The sequence below is a fragment of the Physella acuta genome, unplaced genomic scaffold, assembly GCF_028476545.2.
Source record: "Physella acuta isolate Inbredline_101_S28 unplaced genomic scaffold, ASM2847654v3 ptg001341l, whole genome shotgun sequence".
NCBI lineage: Eukaryota > Metazoa > Mollusca > Gastropoda > Physidae > Physella > Physella acuta.
The window spans coordinates 4814-29350 of NW_026732856.1; the positions used below are offsets into that span (position 1 = coordinate 4814).

The window sequence follows — 24537 nt, forward strand, 5'->3', positions numbered from 1 at the left end:
AGGCCGACAAAACAAAAATTGTATCAATCTAAACAAAAAAATATATATTTATACACACACTACAACCAAAACCAATGAACGTAACACAATCTGTTTTGTAATTCTTGTAAAAAAAAATTTCTTACATAATAATTCCTGGGAAATTATTTAAGACAAGTCAAATAGGGGAAATAATCACTCTCTTAATATAAATATGTATATATCTACACATTTAATTATAAATGTCAAAACAAATAAATAACTACTTTAGAATATAATGAAATTGTTTAACACTATTCGTGTTTACAAAATGTTTAGGTCTATAATTAGAATTTAATATATCGTCAGCATAAATGCTAAAGTATTACAGCATAATGAAAGTTTTTAAAATCAGAGTTGTTATAAAACCACGCTTTTTGATATAATAGAACACAATCGGAGTAATAACCTACATTTTACTAAATATCGGTCTTTTAGTTGCTAGTCTAGATTTAGTGTTAAAACTCATGGATCCAGAAGAAGCTGACGGGGACGACTTTGAAGATGGAGCTGAAATAGAAGATGATGAGCCATTAGATGAACCTATAGATCATGAACAGGGTGAGAGAGTGGAGATCATCAGTGAGGGAGCCACAGGCCAGGTGGAGCCCCAGAAAAGAATAACAACCAAGTACATGACAAAATATGAGCGGGCCAGAGTTTTAGGAACACGTGCACTGCAAATAGCGATGTGTGCCCCTGTGATGGTGGAGCTAGAAGAAGAAACTGACCCTCTCGCCATAGCCATGAAAGAGATTAAAGCAAGAAAAATTCCTTTTATCATCAGTAGATATTTACCAGATGGGAGTTATGAAGACTGGGCATTGGATGAATTGATTATTGACTGACTCTTATATTCTTGTCTAATAAAAATTTTTGTACCATTAAAAAAAAAAAAAAAAAAAAAAATCGGTCTTTTAGTTTAGATCCTATATTTTAATTAACTACTGTTTCATAGTGTTCTTTAAAGATTTTTTTTTTTAACATAGATGGAATGGGTTAGATCACTGTATTGATCACACACCTTTTTACTGGTAATTGCAAAAACAATATTCACAGAGTTGTACGTTAAAAAGCTAATTTTCTGGCGGCATGGTACTTTGGTACATCATTTCGCATTTTTCTACATGTACTTAACAGATCAATTTGGGGTGGGTTGGGGGGGGAGGGGTGGGTTCAACTTCATTCACCACTGTCCGTTCACTGTAGGTCAATGCATCGTAATGGTTATTTTTAGATTGGCAAACTGATGCAGCTGTTAATACGTGTTGTAAACGTACACACTACTAGACTAGTACAATAATGCTTAATTCCTGCATGAAAAGAAATCTTGTGATTTACATAGATGTGCCGACCAAAAGTATTTATTTTAACAAATATCATTGTTTAAAACGTTGAGTTTAAAAAGTTTCCAAAAAGGCGCCACTTTGCTGAAAATGGCCAGAGGGGGAGCGGCCGCTCCCCCTGCTCCCCCCTGCGTACGCTACTGATTCGTTTATACACGTTATGCATTTGTTTATGCAGTTTATACATTCGTTTATACAGATTAGACATTTGTTTATACAGTTTATACAATTTTGTAAACAGTTTATATATTTGCAAAGAATAACAAAGTCTTTCGTTTCCTTACTCATTTTAAAAACTTGTATATTAAAAAAAAAATTGTGGTAATTTTAAAATACATCAATTTCATGAAATATTGATGTATTATTGATGTAATATTATGAATTATGAAGGAAAGGGGGGGGGGGGGTGGATTTTATCATTTTGTTATCTATTTATATAATTATCTTGATGGAGACCATAGAAAACACTACGCAGCTTAGCCACCACCCTCATCCCCACCTGTCAGGTGAGCTGTGGTTCACCCCGAATGTTTACAATCGTAGAGCCGGATTAGTGAATGCTATTAGTGGCAGATAATTTAGTATTTAACGGTTTGAAACAAAGGGGAGGTAACGATTTCTGATTGAACTTTTCTTCTGAAACGGTTGCTTTCACTGGGCAAAATGGGGGGGGGGGGGAGTGGGGAGTGTTAAATTCACAAATTATGAATTGCTGATAAGCAGAAAATAAAACAACTAGATGGCGGTGTATACTACGTCGCGGGTAAGCTCGTATGTAGTAATGCGTAGAGAGTAGTCATATATAAGCAGACAAAATTTGCCTCGATTTTCCCACGTTTTCTTTAACTTGCTTTCGTCTCTGTTTGTTTGTCTTTCCAATCAAATCTTGCGATCGAAATTTCTGGCACTTCCCAGTTAGCTAGCGCGCTGAAATTTTCAGGGAAGCTTTGTTTTGGATGACATTAGAATATTCAATTGTTATTATTACTAAATTGATCCATGGAAACATTTTATTGAGCATTTTAGACCGCTATATAATCTATATATATAATTCTCCTCTGCGAGCCATTAGAAAACAAGCTGCAAGCGCCTCCTTACAGTCCCCTCTCTTTCTCTCTATCACTATCACTACCACCCTACCCCACCCCCACATGGTCTGCTGAGCTGTGGTCACGTTAATGTTTACAAACCGTACAGCCAGGTTTAGTGACGGCTTTTAGGGGCAGATAATTTAGTTTGAACCGATTTAAACTTACAGGAGGTAACTAAGAGGAGGCTGCTTTCACGGGGGGGGGGGGTGTAGGGTCGGGGTTAGGGGAAAGGAGGGGGGTTAGTGTTTTAAAGCAAATATTTTCAGTGGAAGCATTGGTACTGTCGAATTCACAAATTATGAATTACTGAAAAGTAGAAAATAAATCAACTAAATAGCGGCGTATGATACGCCGCGGGTCGGCTCGTTGTAGTAAAAACGTGGGGAAAAAAGGGACATAACCCAGTAACTGTAATTTGTGTACAACCAACCGTAACAACTGGTGGCCAGTATGGGGGAGACGATATGGTCGAGTGGTTGGGCACAAGATTGCTATCCCACTCGACACGGGTTCAAATCTGTGTTCTAGTCAGTAACGTATTCACACAACGTGTTTTTTACGAGTTGTCTTTTTACGAGTTGTCTTTTTACGAGTTTTCTTCGTTTACCCAAAAAAAAGTGAAAAGATAAAATCGATAGCAAGATTTTAATGCAAGCAAACAGACAAAGACTAAAAAGTAGAAAATAATAATCATTAAAAAAGTTTTTAAAAACCCACGTTTTCTGATTGAACTAAAAAGTAGAAAATAAATGCCATACATCACAATAATGCAAGCGATCACTCTACTATAAGCGATCAAAGAATACGTGTTTACTCAATAAAATTACTGCACATTGTGTCCATTTAACATTGCAATTATAATGTTTAACATTAATGAATATTAGTTATACTAATATGAATTAAATTTTATTTTAATTTACTTAAAATTGATAAACTAAAAGCTACATCTATTAAAAATAGTGTATATTATAAAATGTAATCAATTCCATTTCTATGTACTATACACACTGCCACACCAAGAAGTTAAAATATTCTTCCAAATTGATCTTGCTGTAACCCCATACCCTCTCAACACACCGAACCGACAAAAAGTAACCATTCTATTTTTATTTTCTTGTATACAGAGTACAGTGAAAGAATTGTGATCGTGCAAAACAAATGATTGAGATTTTTGCAAATCTCGACGTTTTACACCTCTCTGAGTCGGAAAAACATTAGTTTGGCAATCTTGTCCGTATGTCTCTGTGTGTGTATGTGTGTATGTGTGTCTGTGAACACGATAACTTAAGTGCCGTTACAGCTAGGTTGATGAAATTTCATATACAAGTATTATGTCCAATTTCTAGTTATGTATCAACTCTTGAGCAATTTCCGATAACCGGAATTTGAACTTATTCTACTTTCAATTTTTCAAAAGCCTATAACTTGAGTACTGTTTCATACCGATAAATGAAATTTCACATGTAAGTAAAAAACCTATTTCTCTATCTTCTGTCAAATTTTGAGTATTATCCGTTGACCGGAAGTAGTAATTGACGCTTTTTCCGATTTCTCAAAAAACGCGTGTGAATTTATAAAGTACTAATAATAGTCCGCACTATTATACACAGATTGTTTTGGCGTTTACTTGGTGCGCAATTCTTTTTTTTTCTACGAGATTCTATTCTATTTTAAAAAGTTTAAGTAATTAAAAATGGATTAAACGTCATGTTTATATCCCGAGTGCCATCCCCCGTAGTGTTATATAAGAATATTCGAGAAAGTTTAGGGAAGATCACATTTCAGCACATCGATAAAAAGTAACCATCCTATTTTATTTTTTTAATTATTTTTACAAAACGTTGAATCATCCTTTAACTACACATTTGTATTATTATGGTAAAAAATATAAGTAAAACATCTTGTATGAATGAAAGCACATGTCAGAAAGAAGTATTAATATTGTAAGTCTGTATCAGTCCTCACAAGCCGATGATCAAAACTGTAATACTAAAGTGTACATGGCAAGGCAAACTGACGCTGTAAATTACATGTCCGAGGCGAAAAAAAAAAGAAAATTAAAAATAAAAGAAAAAATAAAACATAATTTAATTTATTTTTAAAAATCTAGACGATTTTTTACAAAATCTTTTTAAGTTAGTTTCAGATCTTCTAACACTTCTTTTAGAAACTAGTTCAAAACTAAAAAGTGGCATCGATATTTGGATGAAAGAAATAGAACGCCTCTTACGTGTATATACACATACACACGCACACACACACACAAGAACTCACACACACACACACAGAGAATACATAACTTGTACAGCTTTTGTTACAATAGTATAATATAACAAAGCTCGTGACACATTACTTTTGCCTAATATACTGCTCTATATTATTAAATTCTCGACTTATCATTACGTCGAGAACTCAGCAAAATATTTTCCTGGATTAAGATCTATCTAAAGATGATTTTATCGTGACCAGATCAGTGGCGTAGCGAGGTCGGGTGTCACCCGGTGCGGCATTTAATGGTGTCACCCCCCAGAGGCGTAGCGACCCTTCCCGGGGACAAATTTTCAATTTGCATCCCCCCCCCCTCAAGTTTTCGATTTGCACCCCCACCCCCTCAAACTTTCGATTTGCACTCCCCCCCCCCCTCAAGTTTTTCTCTATATATTTTGCTATTTTTTTGCCTTGGTGTCACCCCCCCCCCCCCTAAATGGTGTCACCGGTGCGGTCCGCAACCCCCGCCCCCCCCCCCCCCCTCTCTACGCCCCTGGACCAGATGAATCCATTCGAGAGCTAGGTTTGTGTTTTATGTCCCTCGATGCCTATTTTAAACACAGCTACTGATTATGTAGTTGTGTGAGAATATTGTACGTCCCCTAAATCCATAACCTTTGATGGTAGCACATGTGATTATAACTTGTTCACATTTTCCTAATACAAGCATAATTCCCTAGAAAATGTGTGGGACGGCATGGTCAAACAGTAGAGCGTCTGGCTGCTAGTCCGATAGTCTCGAGTTTGGATCTAGGCTCAGATTTAGGACTGAAGAACGTCCCTGAGTACACCCAGCTCCAATAGATACCTGGCTTACGTTGGGGAAAGTAAAGGCTGCTGGGCAAAGTGCTGACGACACTATCCCTTCATTTATCGAGGAAACAAAAACAACATGTGAACTCTACTTCATCTGTCAAATGAATCTCGTTGTCTCGAGTTTGCCTAAATTTGATTCATGATTGAGAGCAGCATCTAAATGAAAGCATTAATATTGAACATAAGTTATCATTGTTTGGTACTTAATTCACACCCATTCAATGCATATTTTGATTTTAGCACATGATTTTTGCTAATGCACAGGTCTTTAATGCAATCATTCACCTCAAGCTCATCATTGTTGCTGTTCACATGTCCTCAATACAATCTTTTATCTCTAGCACATGATTGTTGCTTGTTCAAAAACTCACAATACAATCATTCATCTAAAACAAATGATTGTTGCTGTTCACATGTCCTCAATACAAGCATTCACCTCTAGCTCCTCTAAGTTTTCTTGTGCACGGGCCATCTATACAGTCATTCATCTTTATCATATCTGAGTGTTGCTTGTGCACGGGCCCTCGATACAATCATTCATCTTTATCACATAAGATTGTTGCTTGTGTGCGGGTCATAGGTACAATCATTCATCTTTCTCACAACCGATTGTTGATTTTTCTCAGGTCTTCAGTCATCCATCTTTATCAGTCACATCTGTTTGTTGTTTGTGCACAGACCCTCAATACAATCATTCATCTTTATCACATCTTTTTGTTGTTTGTGCTCAGGTCTTCAATCATTCATCTTTATCACATATGTTTGTTGATTGTGCTCAGACCTTCAATCATTCATCTTTGTCTCATCTGGCCGTTGATCTCAACAAGAAATGAACCGGTTTAATGAACGTCCAAAAACCATTAAAGATATCTTTTTTAACACCCAGTGTTTAAAACAAAAGCCTCTTGCGGTTTTTGTCCACATAGTGTAGGATTATTACCATCTTCTGCCCCGGGCAATGGAGTATGGACATGAAATTGATGATTTAGGTTTTTTAGCGGCTAGGTTTTGAAATGTTTGCTTTATGATAAAAAAAAATTAGAAAATTAGATATTTGGTGCAAAGACGTAACGAGGAGAGGGCGTGTGGTGCGTAGAAAAATAATATAAAAAGCTCATTTTGAGCTATTTTACTGAATTAGACACAGATGAAATTAAGAAATAGACTGTTATTTTGCTTTAATGCAGTGGCGTAGCGAGTCACCCGGTGCGGCACTTAATGGTGTCAACCCTCTCCCCCAGTAAATATATATATATATATATATATATATATATATATATATATATATATATATATATATATATATAAAGCGGTTGCTTTAAACTGTCCTCAGATATAATGCTAACGATTTATTTATTTCTATAGATGGTATATAAATACAGCTTGATGTAGCATGCTTTCTCTCTCATTAGCAGGTTTACGATTTGGTGTCACCCCCCCCCCCCCCCACACACACCCCCCCCTTCCTCCACCCTTGTCGGGATTTGTCAAATTTGCTCTTAAAAGACTATTTAAAACTCTAATTAATCACTTAATTAAGTGGAATTATCATTTTTCTGTATATATTTTGCTATTTTTGCCTTGGTTTCACCCGCCTAAATGGTGTCATCCGGTGCGGTCCGCACCCCCCCCCTCGTTACGCCCCTGCTTTAATGACTTTCTACATCTTTTGTGTGATTCCAAAAAAATAAAACGGTGAAGAGAATGTGGCTGGTAAAAAACGCTACGTTTTGCTAATGGGGGGGGGGGGGGGGAGGGAGGGGGGCTTTTACGCCAACTGGTATAAATTTATTTAGGAGGTGAGTGGGGGGGGGAGAGAAGTTGATATTCCGCCGCAGACACCAAAATAAGTAGAATGGCCTCTGTTTATGTTTTGTTATTGAGATTAGAACATATGATTAGGTTTGAAATATTTTATTTCGTTAAACTTTATGTTCTGTATATTTTTTTTTGTTAACTTAGAATGTTTTAAAAGTTTACAGTATTTAAATAAAATCTTAAGCCCTAACCCAACCTAACCTATAACTCGAGTACTAACCTTTATAGTAGTGTTAATTTAAAATAGATCATTGTTATTTAATTTCACTTCTGTCTTGATCTTTCTTCCCATATTCTATGGATTGCACGATTTTACAACAAAAAAAATATACTATGACAATTTGAAAAAGTATGTTTACGCTTCTGTTTGTGCTTGCGTTTTTGTTTAGGTTTGCGTTTGTATTTGTGTTTGCGTTACGTTTAAATTTGTTTTTGAGGTTGTGTTTTTGATTTGATTGGCTGTGGTTAGCAATAAGCTTAGAGAGGTTAAGGGTTATGTGTTTCTTTTTCAAATGTCCATATTTGAATATAAACATTAAATTGGAAAATTAATGTATTTCGTAAATCCGGACAATTCCGGATTTTGTTGCTTAAAAAAAGCACAAGCCACGGTCCTTTATATCAATTTTTGTATATAGGTCATATATATATATATATATATATATATATATATATATATATATATATATATATATATATATATATATATATATATATATATATATATAATATTATATTTGGATTCGAAAAAAATGTATATATAGGTTATATATATATATATATATATATATATATATATATATATATATATATATATATATTTCATATTTGGACTCGAAAAAAAATTGCGGCGGGGGGAAAGGGGGCGTTTTGCCAATAAGTTTTGCCTCGGGCGCTAAATAACCTGGCGCCGGCAAGGGTGCGACAAGGTTAAATGTCTTCTGTTTTGGAAAGTAAATGCTGTTTGCCTAGATTAGGTCCTTAGCTTTAATGGACATTACTGAGCTGACGAGAATCTTTCCCTCATTAATGCTGATATGAATACAAAATGGTTTTTTTTTTTTTTTTTTTTTTTTTGCAACCAAAACGACCCTAAAATATTTTTAAAAAGAAACTTAAGTTTGAAATTTATTCAGAAATGTAATAATTTTATAAGCAACGTTAAAGACGTTGCAAATCCAGAGAACTTAAAAATAGTTTTTTTAGTTAAATGCAATATCTCTATTTATTTTCATCAAGCCTAAGTTAGATCACAAAGTTTCACATTTGTAAGAAACATTGATTGGTTTTACTCCGTGATCGAAATTCTGACAGCCCCACATGCATCATAGTAATTTGTTTACAAAACTTTGCCGATAAAATGTTAAAATAAAAATATACTATTTTAAACCACATGACTTAGTTCTACCATATTTTTTTTTACATTTTGGATAATAAAATTGTGTCTAGGACATTTCCCCATCCCCGTCAATTTTACCCCCCCCCGGATATTTCCCCCCGCCCCCATCATTACCCCCGGATAATTACCACCCTGTCAATTACCCGCCACCACCCCCCCTCCCCCAAGTTCAAGAATCCTGACTCTAACTCCAACTCTGTATCTATATATTACCTTAATCCTAATCTTAAGAAAAATACCAAAACCTAAGCATTCACCTGAGCCTAAACTTAACCCAAAACCAAACCCAACCATAGACATTGGTTTAAGTCCAACCCTGAATATAACACCAACCCGTTCGTAGAGGTAACTTTTTTAAAATGTTTCTTTCACACCCTTTTCGAAATATAACTTTAGATGATTTCACAATATAAAGCAAATTTAGGGGTCGACGTGGTCGAGTCGGTAAACTTATGGTTGCAAAACCAAGTCTCGAGTTCAAACCCTCGGGCAGATGAAGCTCGTCAGCTGGGGACAGCCGCTCTTCTAGGAGAGACAACTCCAAAATAAAAACACCGCTGCTTTGTATTTTGTTCTTGGTTGGACAAAGAAATCAAATCCAAGAAGAGCTGGAATTGGAGTCAAAGGCCTCACTGCCGCATAACCAGTTGACACGCAGTGGCGTAGCGAGGTCGGGTGTCACCCAGTGCGGCACTTAATAGTGTCAACCCCCAGAAGCGTAGCCACCCTTCCCGGGGACAAACTTTCAAATTTTCGATTTGCACCCCCCCCCCCTCAAACTTTCGTTTTGCACGCCCCCCACCTCAAACTTTCAATTAGCACCCCCACCCCCTCGAACTTTCAATTTGCACCCCTCAAGTTTTTCTCTATGTACTTTGCTATTTTTTGCCTTGGTGTCACCCCCCTAAATGGTGTCACCCGGTGCGGTCCGCAACCCCCGCCCCCCCCCCCTGGCTACGCCTCTGTTGACACGTATACTTAATTGTGTTGAAGGGGATCCCTTCCTTCACTAAAATTTAGAACGAAGAAGAAGAAGATATTAGTACAAACTCATAACCCAGACCTGTATTCATCAACCTGTGACAGTTTATTTATCCATTCACACCCATTCGGATTAAGTATACTTGGGCCATCGCTTTATGAATGGAAAGAGTAATCGATAAAAAAAAAGACAGCTCTTAACAAATATAAATTATCGGCTTGATAGCGGGGAAGAATATTTGTATAAAAAATAAATGTGTAAACACATGTGTGCAGAAAAACATTGTCTATAAACATAAGTTTCTTTAAATTATGTATTATATATGTATATATATATATATATATATATATATATATATATATATATATATATATATATATATATATATATATATATATATATATATATATATATAACTGTTATAAAAACATACGTGTATAAAAATATGAACATCGACACAAAACATACTATTTATTATGACTGCATTAGAGAAACGTAACATTTAAACGGGACTATGTTTATTTAATCAAAATGTTTTACTACTTACAATTATTTTTAATATAATAATATACAGCTACTAAATAAACGTAAGACTATTTATTATTCACGTAGTTATCGTTGTTGATTTCTTGATGAGATTATGAAGCAGAAGAAATATACTATCCTGAGTGACCTCGATGATACTAATATTCGTACTATTTATCTCTATATTCCCCAGGTACTGAACAAGAGGAAGAGCTAACTTATTAATGATTGATATCGTAAATCAGCGTGTGACGTAACAGGACGCGAGTAATTAGCTTGTTGTGCGACAGGTGACGCATAACACAAAACAGAACCATTGAACGAGAATGGTTCGACATTAGTAGCACGGTGTCGCGTGAATAGATTTGGAGTGTATGCATCAAGGAAAGAGCTAGATTGAATTGAAAATCAGCAGTTGTTGTCTGAGACGGTAGGCCAAAGTAGTTTAGCTATACTGAGACAGTTGGATCAGTACATAAAACAGAATTATTCAAGGAAGCCAACGTGTTATAGCCATAGTGGAACAGTTGAATCAGTACATAAAATAGAAATATTCAAGGTAGCCAACGTGTTATAGCCATACTAGGACAGCTGGAACAGTACATAAAACAGAATTATTCAAGGAAGCCAACGTGTTATAGCCATAGTGGAACAGTTGAATCAGTACATAAAATAGAAATATTCAAGGTAGCCAACGTGTTATAGCCATACTAGGACAGCTGGAACAGTACATAAAACAGAATTATTCAAGGAAGCCAACGTGTTATAGCCATAGTCGAACAGTTGAATCAGTACATAAAACAGAATTATTCAAGGAAGCCAACGTGTTATAGCTATACTGAGACAGTTGGATCAGTACATAAAACAGAATTATTCAAGGAAGCCAACGTGTTATAGCCATAGTGGAACAGTTGGATCAGTACATAAAATAGAAATATTCAAGGAAGCCAATGTGTTATAGTAATACTGGGACAGTTGGATTATTACATAAAACAAAATTATTCAAGGAAGCCAACGTGTTATAGCCTTAGTCGAACAGCTGGATCAGTACTTAAACAGAATTATTCAAGGAAGCTGACGAGTTATTTAGCTCTAATGCGACAGCTGTCACAGTACACACTACAGGTTTACACAAGTAACATGCTTCAACACTAACTGCCGGGTGACGCATCAAACACTATCACAACATGGATGAACCATCGTTATTGAAAAGGTAAATCTCATTTAAGTAAGATTCTAGACTTGGTAAATTTAAGTTTGAAGACTAATTGTGTGTTTAAATTAGATCAAATTAAAGTTACGAAACTAGATCTGTAATCGTGCAGAAACAGAAGTTATATTTTTTTTTCTTAGCCAAGCCTGGAGTTAATAAAGTTATTTGCTTGAAATCGACGAAACTAATTTAAAGAGAATGTAGTTTGGTTATTTATTTAGTCACGAGTGTGGTTTTGTTATTTATTTAGTCATGAGTGTGATTTGGTTATTTATTTAGTCATGAGTTTGGTTTGGTTATATATTTAGTCGTGAATATGGGTTGGTTATATATTTAGTCGTGAATATGGTTTGAGTTTGATTATATATTTAGTCGTGAATATGGTTTGGTTATATATTTAGTCATGAGTGTGGTTTGGTTAATTATTTAGTCGTGAATATGGTTTGGTTATATATTTAGTCATGAGTGTGGTTTGGTTAATTATTTAGTCGTGAATATGGTTTGGTTATATATTTAGTCATGAGTGTGGTTTGGTTAATTATTTAGTCGTGAATATGGTTTGGTTATATATTTAGTCATGAGTGTGGTTTGGTTAATTATTTAGTCGTGAATATGGTTTGGTTATATATTTAGTTGTGAATATGGTTTGGTTATATATTTAGTCGTGAATATGGTTTGGTTATATATTTAGTCGTGAATATGGTTTGGTTATATATTTAGTCGTGAATATGGTTTGAGTTTGGTTATATATTTAGTCGTGAATATGGTTTGGTTATATACTTAGTCATGAGTGTGGTTTGGTTAATTATTTAGTCGTGAATATGGTTTGGTTATATATTTAGTCATGAGTGTGGTTTGGTTAATTATTTAGTCGTGAATATGGTTTGGTTATATATTTAGTCATGAGTGTGGTTTGGTTAATTATTTAGTCGTGAATATGGTTTGGTTATATATTTAGTTGTGAATATGGTTTGGTTATATATTTAGTCGTGAATATGGTTTGGTTATATATTTAGTCGTGAATATGGTTTGGTTATATATTTAGTCGTGAATATGGTTTGGTTATATATTTACTCGTGAATATGGTTTGGTTATATATTTAGTCGTGAATATGGTTTGGTTATATATTTAGTCGTGAATATGGTTTGGTTATATATTTAGTCGTGAATATGGTTTGGTTATATATTTAGTCGTGAATATGTTTTGGTTATATATTTAGTCGTGAATATGGTTTGGTTATATATTTAGTCGTGAATATGGTTTGGTTATATATTTAGTCGTGAATATGGTTTGGTTATATATTTAGTCGTGAATATGGTTTGGTTATATATTTAGTCGTGAATATGGTTTGGTTATATATTTAGTCGTGAATATGGTTTGGTTATATATTTAGTCGTGAATATGGTTTGGTTATATATTTAGTCGTGAATATGGTTTGGTTATATATTTAGTCGTGAATATGGTTTGGTTATATATTTAGTCGTGAATATGGTTTGGTTATATATTTAGTCGTGAATATGGTTTGCTTTTTTGAAACGAATTGCGACTGAAGATGAGGCTAAACGTGTTTATATTTGCTTGTTTCACTTTATCGTGTACGGCAGTATTGTAATGGTGCAAAAGTTGAAATCGATCTATTTTAACAAATCTCGACGTTTTACACCTTTCAAATTCGGAAAACAGTTTTACAATTTATAGTGTCTGTCTGTAAGTAACTTGAGTGCATTTTCAGTTAGATGAACGACATCGCATAAAAAAACCTTAAAAATAACAACTTAAAAAAAAAACTTTAAAAAAAAACAAGATTTTAAATGCTCTGAAAATATGTAAAGAAAATTTGTTACTTAATAAAGTTTTGACGACAAAACGTGTATATTTTATGAGCAAACAAATTAACAAACAAACGAACAGACATGGTGAACTAAATAAAAGCTCATACCCCGTTGAAGCCGTTTCATGTTGTCGACATGGGACCTTCAATATCAATCGATTGTGTACTGTTTTGTTTTGTTTTTTTGGCTGGCACACGAACCCTAAAGACACATCAACACATTGACATGTAAAACTAACGCCAGTGTGTATTGATTCTAGCTCTGCCGCGCCATCAAGTAATTAGAACGGTTATCGTCCTTAACGAGCTACTTATTGTGTTTTAAAGAAATATTTTCAGTGGCAGCGTTGGTACTGTCGAATTCACAAATTATGAATTATTGAAAAGTAGAAAAAACAACAACTAAAAAGCGGCGAATGATATGCCGCGGGTCGGCTCGTATAGGTTAAATCTAGTCTTCTTCTACGCACCTGGACGTATTTTAAATTTGATTGTTTAAACCACTGAAGTTATTTAAACAATGTTCGATCGCCGTAATGTTTGTGTGTCTTCAAAGCAGTTATTTTTTAAAGTGAAACAATACAAAGCCGTTGAATGTTTTAACACACCCTCCCCCGATGCCCCTCTGCGTTATGTTAACAGTTAGTGCTCAGTCATGCGTGGACAGTCACAGCGGGTTGTTAATTGTCGAGTCACGTACAAATAATGGAATATCCACCATTGTGATTCTTAGCGATGTCGGGGGGGGGGGGGGGGGGGGAATAAGGGAGGGGCGATTGATCTGTGAACAAGTCTAAAATTCGTCCACGAACTTAAAAAATTTTTTTTTTTTTAATTTAAAAGATTTGTTTCTTTAAAGTCACTGTTTGATTATTGAACACAATGATAGCTGTGGTTATTGTACAAATTTCAACACAAAAACGGTTATTATTTATAAAGGAGTCCGCAACACAATTATACATTGGCGAAACAACAGCGTAGCTTGGTGAGGAAGTGGGTAATGTAGGGAAATACGTACGAACCTATTTTATGCCCAAAATTCTCACCTTAACTACCTTTTAAAAAACGGATAATATTCTAAAATGTTATGGTCAAACTAAGAACGCTTACTTTATTTGTTACGCTTTCATACTCAAATGTTGGTAGAATTTTCTTCCATAGCCACACAGTTGTGTTTGCAACAATTTCCGGAACTAAACGCAGCCGGAAAGACCGTCTATCGTTTAGGCGACTTTACGACGAATGTCTTTTTACAAGCTTTTATTTAACTCACTTCCTCGTCAGTCGTCAGTCTAGACGGAAACGCAGGAGTGAAAATTCGGACAGTTCTACTTGACCGATACGATTCACAGTTGGCACGTGGGTCAAGACATGAAGACAATGCAATCTGAATCTAAATTTGACTTAATTGGATGCCTAATTAATTTTTTATGAATTAATTAAAATTTGGACCGAATTAGTAGGCATGTCTAGCCAACCACACCACACGCGTCATCACCTTCAATAGCTGCGCCATCACGTAATGGCTGCGTTCAAAAACAATTGCGCGGCTACTGAACGTGATGTTCAGTAGGCGCGCAATGGTGTTTAGTCATGTAACTCTATTGTAAATAAAACATGTAAAGTACTGAAAAAAAATTCATAAAAAACGTTTTAATAACAAGCTTTTATGTAATGATGCACTAAAAAGTAGAAAATAAATTATAGACTACTATTTAAATAACTATAAAGAAAAGCGTGGGTGTCTTCCTTAACATTAGTAAAGGTATCCAATAGATACTAAAGTGACCCACGCTTTTCTTTATAGTTATTTAAATAGTAGTCTATAATTTATTTTCTACTTTTTAGTGCATCATTACATAAAAGCTTGTTATTAAAACGTTTTTTATGAATTTTTTAATTGTATAAATTTACGTCGGTGATGTAGCGGGAGGAGGATGGATAAAATCTGATTTAAAAAAATATATAAAAAAATATTTTACATTTCAAATTTTAATGCAAATATGTTCGTATTTTCGAGTGCAACTGCACTCCTTTAAATTTTGTAAATATTTTTTTTACGAACTTTTGTTAAACTCTAAATTAGTATATACTGTTGTTAGTTTCTTCTTGCTCTTTCGTCTTATTTATTTCAACTCCACGGGGCACTCTTAAAATTAAACATTTTTAAGGTATATTTTCCGAAGGCCTTTTAAGCGTGGAAAATTATGTTCGTTTTGTTGATAAGGGTGATTTTTTTTCCTACTTCCATCAGTGCACCCGATGAGATCTACATCTAAAGCACCTACCCCCCCCCCCCCCCCCCCCCCCCACTTCCCACCACGCGACGCTATCATTTTTAGGTATCTTAATACGCCCAAACATCATGCTACCGATGCATACTGTGTTGACTTATGGCTGAATAAACAAAAATAATTAGAACAATCGATGATCTGGGTACAGCGTGAAAATGGCGTTATCGTGGTCTGGTTGGAAAGAGTAGTTAATTTGTGTAAACAATGGAACAAGCAATTACAATTGCGACACAAGTGTATACTTGTAAACAGTGTTAGATACACATATAGCTGTCATTGATAATCGATAAGCACTGACACTTTCTTAGGGCGATGTCACTCAATATTAACAGACACTAACCTACTCTCCACGGAGCCGCTGCTGAATATTTTAATAGGCACAGTTTTGACCCCCCCCCTTCACCCTCAATCCCCGCGGTGCCGCCACTGAATATTATCAGGCACTGCCTTACCCCTATGACGACGCCACTGATAAGCCCTTTCGACAAACACCCCCCCCCTAGCTGACACCAACGAATATTGAGTATCACTGCCATACCCCTGTGGCGACGCCAATGAATATTAGTAAACACTGCAATATTATCTTATCCGAGTTTAAGTCAGCAGGACGTCCCTGAGTCCACTCAGCTCTGATGAGTTCCCTAGCTAAACTGTGAGTGATTTCGGGTGACTGAAAGAAGTAGAACTTTACGGTATTTCAAATTTCTCAAAACATATCACTCCTACCGGACGGACGTCCCTGAGTCCACTCAGTTCTGATGAGTTCCTTTACTAAATTTTGATTGAGTTGGTGACTGAAAGAAGTAGTACGTTACGGTATTTCCGATGTATCCAAAACTATCACTTCCACCAGATTGATTGGTTTCAAACTTATCACGTAGGCCAAGACTCCATGACAATACACCGTGTCATAAAATGTGACTTGTTTTAATTACTTTGAAATAAACTAATTACAGTTTTTATTTTATAAAGTACTATTTTTCCTCTCAGATATGCATAAAAACTTGAAAAGAAAAGAACAGTTTGGGCCAAACGGGATCCGAACCCACCGCCCCACCCTAAATCGCGATTCCTAACGTATTATCCAGCCACTCCTCTGCATGAATAATTTACTAAGAACGAAGTGTCTATCCTTAATCAACGGAGAACATACGCTAAAAGCTTTAACATTTTTTTTTCTTATCAAAACAAAACGCAATAAAATATACCGCTTTTCGCTAAAGCTACCTGAACTGCGATGAATTCTATTGTTGTTGTATGATATACAGCCGTTATGTTACACGAAATGATAGCCGGCTGAGAATAGCCATATGGGCTATTCCCAGTCGAATTGGTATAGCCTCAACCATATATATATATATATATATATATATATATATATATATATATATATATATATATATATATATATATATATATATATATATATATATATGCATTTATTTATAATTTGCCATAACTGTAGTATAGAATTAGTATAAAATGCACATTAGTATCATTTTACTACTCTATGTTTTATATAGTTTAAAACAAGCTTTCATTGATTTTTGTATTTAATAACAAGATAATAAGAGCAAATTATGGCCTAATTGTTTAAACATTACACGCACAACTAATTGTAATTGCTCTTTATTTTAAAACAAGAATTAAATTTGCAAATTGAAAAAAAATAATTATTTAATTTTTAAAATACAGCGTAGACACGATTTTCCTATGTTTTATATTCAAAATATTGAACGATTAAAATACATGATTGCGAAATAGTCGTCTGAACCCCTTCTGTCTCGTTTTGTCTTAAAACTACACAGCATAGATCTACAGTAGTTTAGAACCGGTTATAAAGAATTCTCCTACGTGGCACACAATGGGCTTTTTTTTAAACCTTCTGACTTTAATGCACCATTCAACCCCAGGCCATTATCTGTAGCCTTTCAAATAGGAAAATAAATATCCTGCCCCCATCGGAATTTCAAATGCCACAACCACCACCACCCTCCGCGGAATTAAAATGTCTAACAGAAACTAAGTTCTAAACCAGGGGTCCGTGTAATTTTCAGCTAGGGTGTCTTTGTGTATGGGGGTTTCGTGAACACCACCGACTGCGGGAAGACCACATACTTGGGCGTCATATAGCTCTCAACCAGATCTGGATTACGTCGTGTGTACAAAATATAAAAAATATATAAGCCCATAATATCCGCCCAGGATTAATTAAATCCTTTCCTAAGTAATCGTTCAAACAACTTGAGACGGTAGCCATAAAAAAGACAATGAATTTGAAACACAAAGAAACAGCTGAAACAGGCTTGATACCCACGGTACATGAACAATTATCCCCGGTATTTGAGTAGCTTAATATATATATATGTATATATATATATATATATATATATATATATATATATATATATATATATATATATATATATATATATATATATATATATATATATATATATATATATATATATATATATATAAAATTCCTTCTGGGAGACGCTAGAAAACAAGCTGTAAGCGCGCTCCCTACCACCCCCACCCCTACATGGTCTGGTGAGCTGTGGTTCACGCTAAATATTTACAAGCAGAGCCGGGTTTAGTGACTACTATTAGGGGCAGATAATTTAGTTTGAATCGATTTTAAACGTAGGGGGAGGGGGGGGGGTAACTAAGTGGAGTGTACTTTAACGGAGAGAGTGGGATGGAGGGGGGTTATCGTCCTTAACGAGCTACTAATAGTGTTTTAAAGAAATATTTTCAGTGGCAGCGTTGGTACTGTCGAATTCACAAATTATGAATTACTGAAAAGTAGAAAAAACAACAACTAAATAGCGGCGTATGATATGCCGCGGGTCGGCTCGTATATATATATATATATATATATATATATATATATATATATATATATATATATATATATATATATATATTACGCGGTGTATGAGTTACAACTATGGAGCTTACCGACACGAGTTTTTGTTTTATTAACAAACTACGAGTTTAGTGGCTTTAGGTAAATCATTATCCGTTCTACGTCTTTAGTTAAATGTTTAATGTTTATAGAAAAACTGCCTTCATTTTATAAATAAACCTCATTTTTATAGGTATTCCAACTGACTCATACGAATGGCTAAATTACCTGTTTAATGTCTACAGGTAAACTACCTGTTTCATGCCTAGTGAATATCTGCCTGTCTTTTCTTTATGGTTAAATTACTTGTTTGTTGTAGGTATACTATGTCTCATATCTATATGCTAACTACTTAAGTTTTGTCTACATGAAACTACCTGTCTACTAACGCTACGTAAACTGACTCAGTAGGTTAGATTCATTGAATAGGAAATGAACAGAATTTTGAAAAAATAATTTAACGTATTCAGTCCTAGTGAGGCAGTTTCTGTTATTGATTTCAAGCATCTATTATTTAAGAATTTAATTAGATCTTTGTTACTGATTGAAAAAAAGGTAGTGTTTAAGAAGTACGAACTTAATGAAGTCATTGTCTGCTATTGATTTATATAAGCTATTATTTAAAAAGCACGAACTTCTCAACAATAAATTCAATGCATGTCTATCCCCACAATTGAAGTATTGTGAAACTATTTAGCACTGGCTGATTTATTCATGCACACGCCTTTGTGTGAACACAATCAATGCCCTCCCCGTTGCTTGCTAAATGTTAGTTCATGTAGGAAGGTCGTTTACAACTATACATTACAAAAGCAGTCAAACTCAGAGGCGTAGCGACCCTTCCCGGCGCCTGGGGACAAACTTTCAATTCGGCGCCCCTCGGATGCAAATTTTCAATTTGCACCCCCCCCCTCAAACTTTCGATTTGCACCCCCCCCCCCCCCTCAAACTGCAAAAATGTAGCTAAAATGACATTTTAATTTGTTTTTACAACCCATTTTGGCGCCCCCTAAGGTCGGCGCCCGGGGACATATGTCCCCCCCTGCCCCCCCCCCCATCGCTACGCCTCTGAGTCAAACTATAACATCGGCGTAGAAGCGAGTTAGTCACGGTGGAGAGGGGGAGTTGACTTTTCTCTCTCAATACACTCATGAAAACAAACGTAATGAGGTAGATAAGTAGCATGCGAATTTAAAGAACGAACTTCGGGGAAATAAATTTATAGAAATACGTGTTAAATTAAAAAAAAATTTACTATGTCTTGTTACTGCAGGAATAAATTTTTATTCTTCACACAATGACCAGTGAGACACTGTTCTATTTGCTTTGAGAAAATCATTCTATTTTCACCAGCTTCTGTTTAATTCACTTCCTCGTCAGTTTGTCTGTCTGTCTAGATCGAAACGCCCGAGCGAAATTTCGGACACTTCTAAACGACAGATTTGTTTCGACGTTGGCACGTCGGTCAAGACATGAAGACAATGCAATATAACATTAAATTTGACTTAATAGGATGCCTAATTATTTTTTATGAATGAATTAAATTTTGACCAAATAAGTAGACAGTCTTACCCAACTATTCCGCACTATTATACACTACTAATTAAAATTGTGTCCAAATAAGTAGGCAGTTTTATTAAACTATTCCGCACTATTATACACGCGTTATCACGTTCATTAGGTGCGCAATGGTTTTTAGTCATGCAACTCTAATGTAAATAAAAAATTTAAAGTACTGAAAAACAATTTTATAAAAAACGTTTAAATAACTATAAAGAAAAGCGTGGGTCTCTTCCTAAATACTAGTAAAGGTATCCAATAGATATTAAAGTGACCCACGCTTTTCTTTATAGTTATTTACATAGTAGTGTATAATTTATTTTCTACTTTTTAGTGCATTATTATATAAAAGCTTTTTATTAAAAAAATGTATAACATTTTTTAAAAGCTTTTATTGAAATTGTTTCCTATGTCGCAAGTCGTCTGTCTTTCTAGATCGAAACGCCCGAGCGAAAATTCAGGCACTTCTAACAAATAGATTTGGTTCGTACTTGGTACGTGGGTCAAAACATGAAGACAATGCAACAAGACATTAATTTTGACGTAATTGGTTGCCTAATTAATTTTTATGGATTAATTAAATTTTGACAAAATTAGTAGGCAGTCTTACTCAACTATTCCGCACTATTATACACGCGTTATCAAGTTCATTAGGTGAGTAATGGTTTTTAGTCATGCAACTCTATTGTAAATTTAAAAATTTTAAAGTACTGAAAAAAAAATCATAAAAAACGTTTTAATAACAAGCTTTTATGTAAAACGTAGAGTCGGAAAAACTTAATTTTGCAATGTTGTCTGTATGTCTGTCTGTCTGTGTGTCTGTGTTTGTGTCTTTAAACACGATAACTTCAATACTGCTACAGCTAGTTTGTTGAAATTTCAAATATAACTATTACATCTAATTTGTAATTCTGCATCAACTTTTTCGCGATTTCTGGTAAACGAAAGTGGAATTTATTCTACTTTCGGTTTTTCAAAAGCCTATACCCTGAGTCCTGTTTCTTATAGATAGATGACATTTCACATATTAAAGATTTAATTTTCTTTTTTCTGTCAAATTTTGAGTAATTTTCGGTGACCGCATATGAATTTATAAAGTTTTAATGTTCAGCACTGTTATAAACGCATTTTTTAAATATTTAATTTGCCGCAATTTCTTTTTTCTACAAGATTCTATTCTATTTTTAAAATGTATAAGTATGTAAAAATTGATTTAAAAACCTGCCTATATCCCTAGTTCCCATCTACTGCTGTGTTGTATCTGTATATATCGAGAAAGTTTAGGGGAGATCACTCCCGCTCTATTCATTTTGTTTAAGCAATTTTATTGTGTGTTTCAGTTTGCTCAAATACGTGCCAGAAAAGCGAATCACACTTTACATCAGCGTGGCGTTCAGCTTGCTCCTCATCATCTACCTCAACAACGACATCATCAAATGGAATCAAATTTTGCCTCTTTCTACCCTGGGGATTATCAACATCAGCGATATTTACTCCCCTCTTCTCGAAACGCCATCACCGGTCAACAATACATCATGCGCCACCTGTTACACCACCAACCTAACCAACGTCACGAACACCACACTTTCTTGGACTCATCTTCACCTACTTGAGAACGCTACCACGACAACATCGACACCCACGACGACAAACAGAACTAGTGTGTCGATCCTAGCCCCATGCAATACCTCCCCTTACATCTTATGCCCAAATGGTACTCGTGCCAATTCCAACGACACGAAGACCTACTCCATCGCCGTTCTTAGGCGGCCATCTTGGATACCTGACAGCGATTTTGATTTCGCATCCTGCGAATTCTCCAACTGTAAATTCGTCGATACTAACGTCAACGAGATGACAGATGTCGTGTTGGTGTATGCCGTGGGTTTGAGCGACGGATTTCGTCCCCCACAGCGCTGGGCTCACCAGATCTATGGAGTGATGATGTGGGAGTCTCCGATACATACACACGCGAGCTTTATCTCAGGTAGAAGCTTGATGCTATATGTAGTACTCGTCCTTTCTATTCACAACTACAATCATACCCAACATTATAATGTTTAAGCACAAATAGTATCATATCCTCTATCTCTATCTTTATATCAGTTTCAATGCGCAGATTAATTTATTAAAATAGATCCCGTGATTTTTAAATTTGTAAACAACCAAAATACAAATTTTTTAAATATTGAATATTAAATGTAATGTAAATTTAGCGTATTGGGAATCCACAAACACCATCCATTCCGAATTTGATAACCACATCGCGAGCAATGTCCAGATACCAACTTCACGTTCTGAAAATGATTCTGAGAATGTGCAAAAAAAGTTTTTTTATTAATTCTGATCTCTCAGATGCCGGTTCAGTCTGGAACAAAGCATTCAACATGACCATCCACTACAGGACCGACTCTGACGTGTTTGTGCCGTACGACCGTCTCGTTTACTCACCTAGACCACAGCAGGAGCTGCCCAATTACTGTAGGTACAGAGTGCGTTAGTGACTGTAACATAAGCCGCTAGGTAGTGTGTCACTCCCCGCACTGGGGCTTCGTCTTCGCCTTAAAATGCGTTTAAAATGTCTGTTGAATTCTTCAGTATGTATTGCATGTGTTTGATGTGGTTTGTGGGTCTGTGCGTTCGTTTCTGTTTTATAATTATATATATATATATATATGTATATATATATATATATATATATATATATATATATATATATATATATATATATATATATATATATGTATATGTATATATATATATATATATATATATATATATAAATGTATATGTATATATATATATATATATATATACATATATATATATATATATATATATATATATATATATATATATATATATATATATATATATATGATAAATAAACTCAGAGACAAAATACGACACTGACACAAGATATCATGGACAAACGATCTCAGACAAAAAGCAAACAAACTCTATGATAATGTTTTTCCTGTATCATTGCTCAGATGAGATAGCAAAGAGCAAAACTAAAATGGCAATGTGGATGGTCTCAAACTGCGGAGCTCCGTCAAAGCGCAACAACTACGTACAGGAGATGCAGGTAGGTCTCTGCTAGTCTAAAGTGGGGACTTGGCTCCTGGAAAAAAACAATTATTGATAGAAAACAATTATTTATCTTTAGCTTTTTCAAAGTAGCCTACATCTGCACATGTTGTTTAAAAAAAAAATGTGGGGGGAAACCTTGGTAACTATGACAACGGCGGCCATCTTGACACATTAACCCCGGGAAGGATTTCCACCATTCATAAAATATTATATTTTAAGTCCAATAAACAATGAATTCATAATCTTCTACCATATTTTAAGGTACTTAGCTAAAAATTTGAAATGCATACATTCAAACTAGTTTATTATGAATTTTCAAAAAAATATCCATTAATAACACTAAATTTTGGGAAATGTTGGGGCATTAAAACTGGTGTTTTTAACGAACCCACAATTTAAAAATTCATTAAAAAAATTAGTTTGAAGGCAATAAAAAATTTTTATACCACAGCCTACCACTTAAATCCAACATGTATTTGCCAACTTCGTTCATTTTCCCCCGACTAATCGCTATCCCCAGCCGACCAAAAGTTTTGAGACTTTTATACGCTTTTAATTTAGTTCACAATTTCTGTTTGCCGTAGGTTGAGGCGGATCCTGTAACTTATATTTGACCCCCTTTTCTTATATTTTTCTGAATTATAAATACTGTATCTGTTTAAAATCGGTTAAATTGTGTGTGCATTTTATTTTCAGAAATACATTGAGGTTGATATTTACGGGGCCTGCGGTCAACCATGCAAGCAGGAAGTCTGCGATGACCTACTCCGACATCACTACAAATTTTACCTGTCTTTTGAAAACTCCCACTGTAAAGATTACATCACAGAAAAACTATTCAAAGCCTACAATCCCGACACCCACATCATCCCCGTAGCCCGTGGAGGGGCGCCGTACGGTCAGTATCTCCCCAACAACACCATGATCAACGCGGCTGATTTCAAAACGCCGAAAGATTTGGCTTTGTTTTTGAAAAATCTGGCCAGTGACTTAAACAGGTACGCCGGTTACCTGGCAGAGAAAGACAAATACAGGCACGTGACTGAAATCCCCGCAGGCATTTCATCTGTGGGGTGTCAAGTATGTAAAAAATTACACACTCATACTTTTAACAAAATCCATGATATGAACCAATGGATACAAGAGGGGGCATGTATAACTCCACACGACGTGTGAAATATTATTAGTGTTTTATACTGTGTTTGTGTGCTCATTTGAAATTAAGAGTGAATATGCCTTGTGCCCCGTTCTTCCGTTTTGTACTTTAATTAACTACATATCACACTAGCTTGAAGTGAGAAAAATTTGGGATAAATATATATATTTTTCCACGTGATGTGATATAAAGTGTGAAAATATGGGATATATAAAA

The 24537-nt window shown here is 35.1% G+C and overlaps 2 protein-coding genes across 2 annotated transcripts; both read left to right on the forward strand.

Moving 5' to 3' along the window:
- The first annotated feature begins 465 nt into the window (after positions 1-465).
- On the forward strand, positions 466-906 carry LOC131958603 (DNA-directed RNA polymerases I, II, and III subunit RPABC2-like). Its single transcript, XM_059323719.1, has one exon. It carries the CDS (start codon positions 486-488, stop codon positions 864-866), a length of 381 nt encoding a protein of 126 aa, XP_059179702.1. The 5' UTR covers positions 466-485; the 3' UTR covers positions 867-906.
- A 10349-nt stretch (positions 907-11255) lies between these two features.
- LOC131958597 (alpha-(1,3)-fucosyltransferase C-like) lies at positions 11256-24341 on the forward strand. Its single transcript, XM_059323713.1, has 5 exons — positions 11256-11476; positions 21413-22059; positions 22428-22553; positions 23066-23160; positions 23862-24341. The coding sequence occupies exons 1-5, from the start codon at positions 11451-11453 to the stop codon at positions 24339-24341; spliced, it is 1374 nt and encodes a 457-aa protein (XP_059179696.1). The 5' UTR covers positions 11256-11450.
- The last annotated feature ends 196 nt before the right edge of the window (positions 24342-24537 follow it).

Coding starts and splice junctions, on each gene's coding strand:
- LOC131958603 (XM_059323719.1), top strand. CDS start 486: ATGGATCCAGAAGAAGCTGACGGGGACGACTTTGAAGATGGAGCTGAA.
- LOC131958597 (XM_059323713.1), top strand. CDS start 11,451: ATGGATGAACCATCGTTATTGAAAAG. Junction 11,477..21,412: donor GAACCATCGTTATTGAAAAG/GTAAATCTCATT, acceptor TGTGTGTTTCAG/TTTGCTCAAATACGTGCCAG. Junction 22,554..23,065: donor GCAGGAGCTGCCCAATTACT/GTAGGTACAGAG, acceptor ATCATTGCTCAG/ATGAGATAGCAAAGAGCAAA.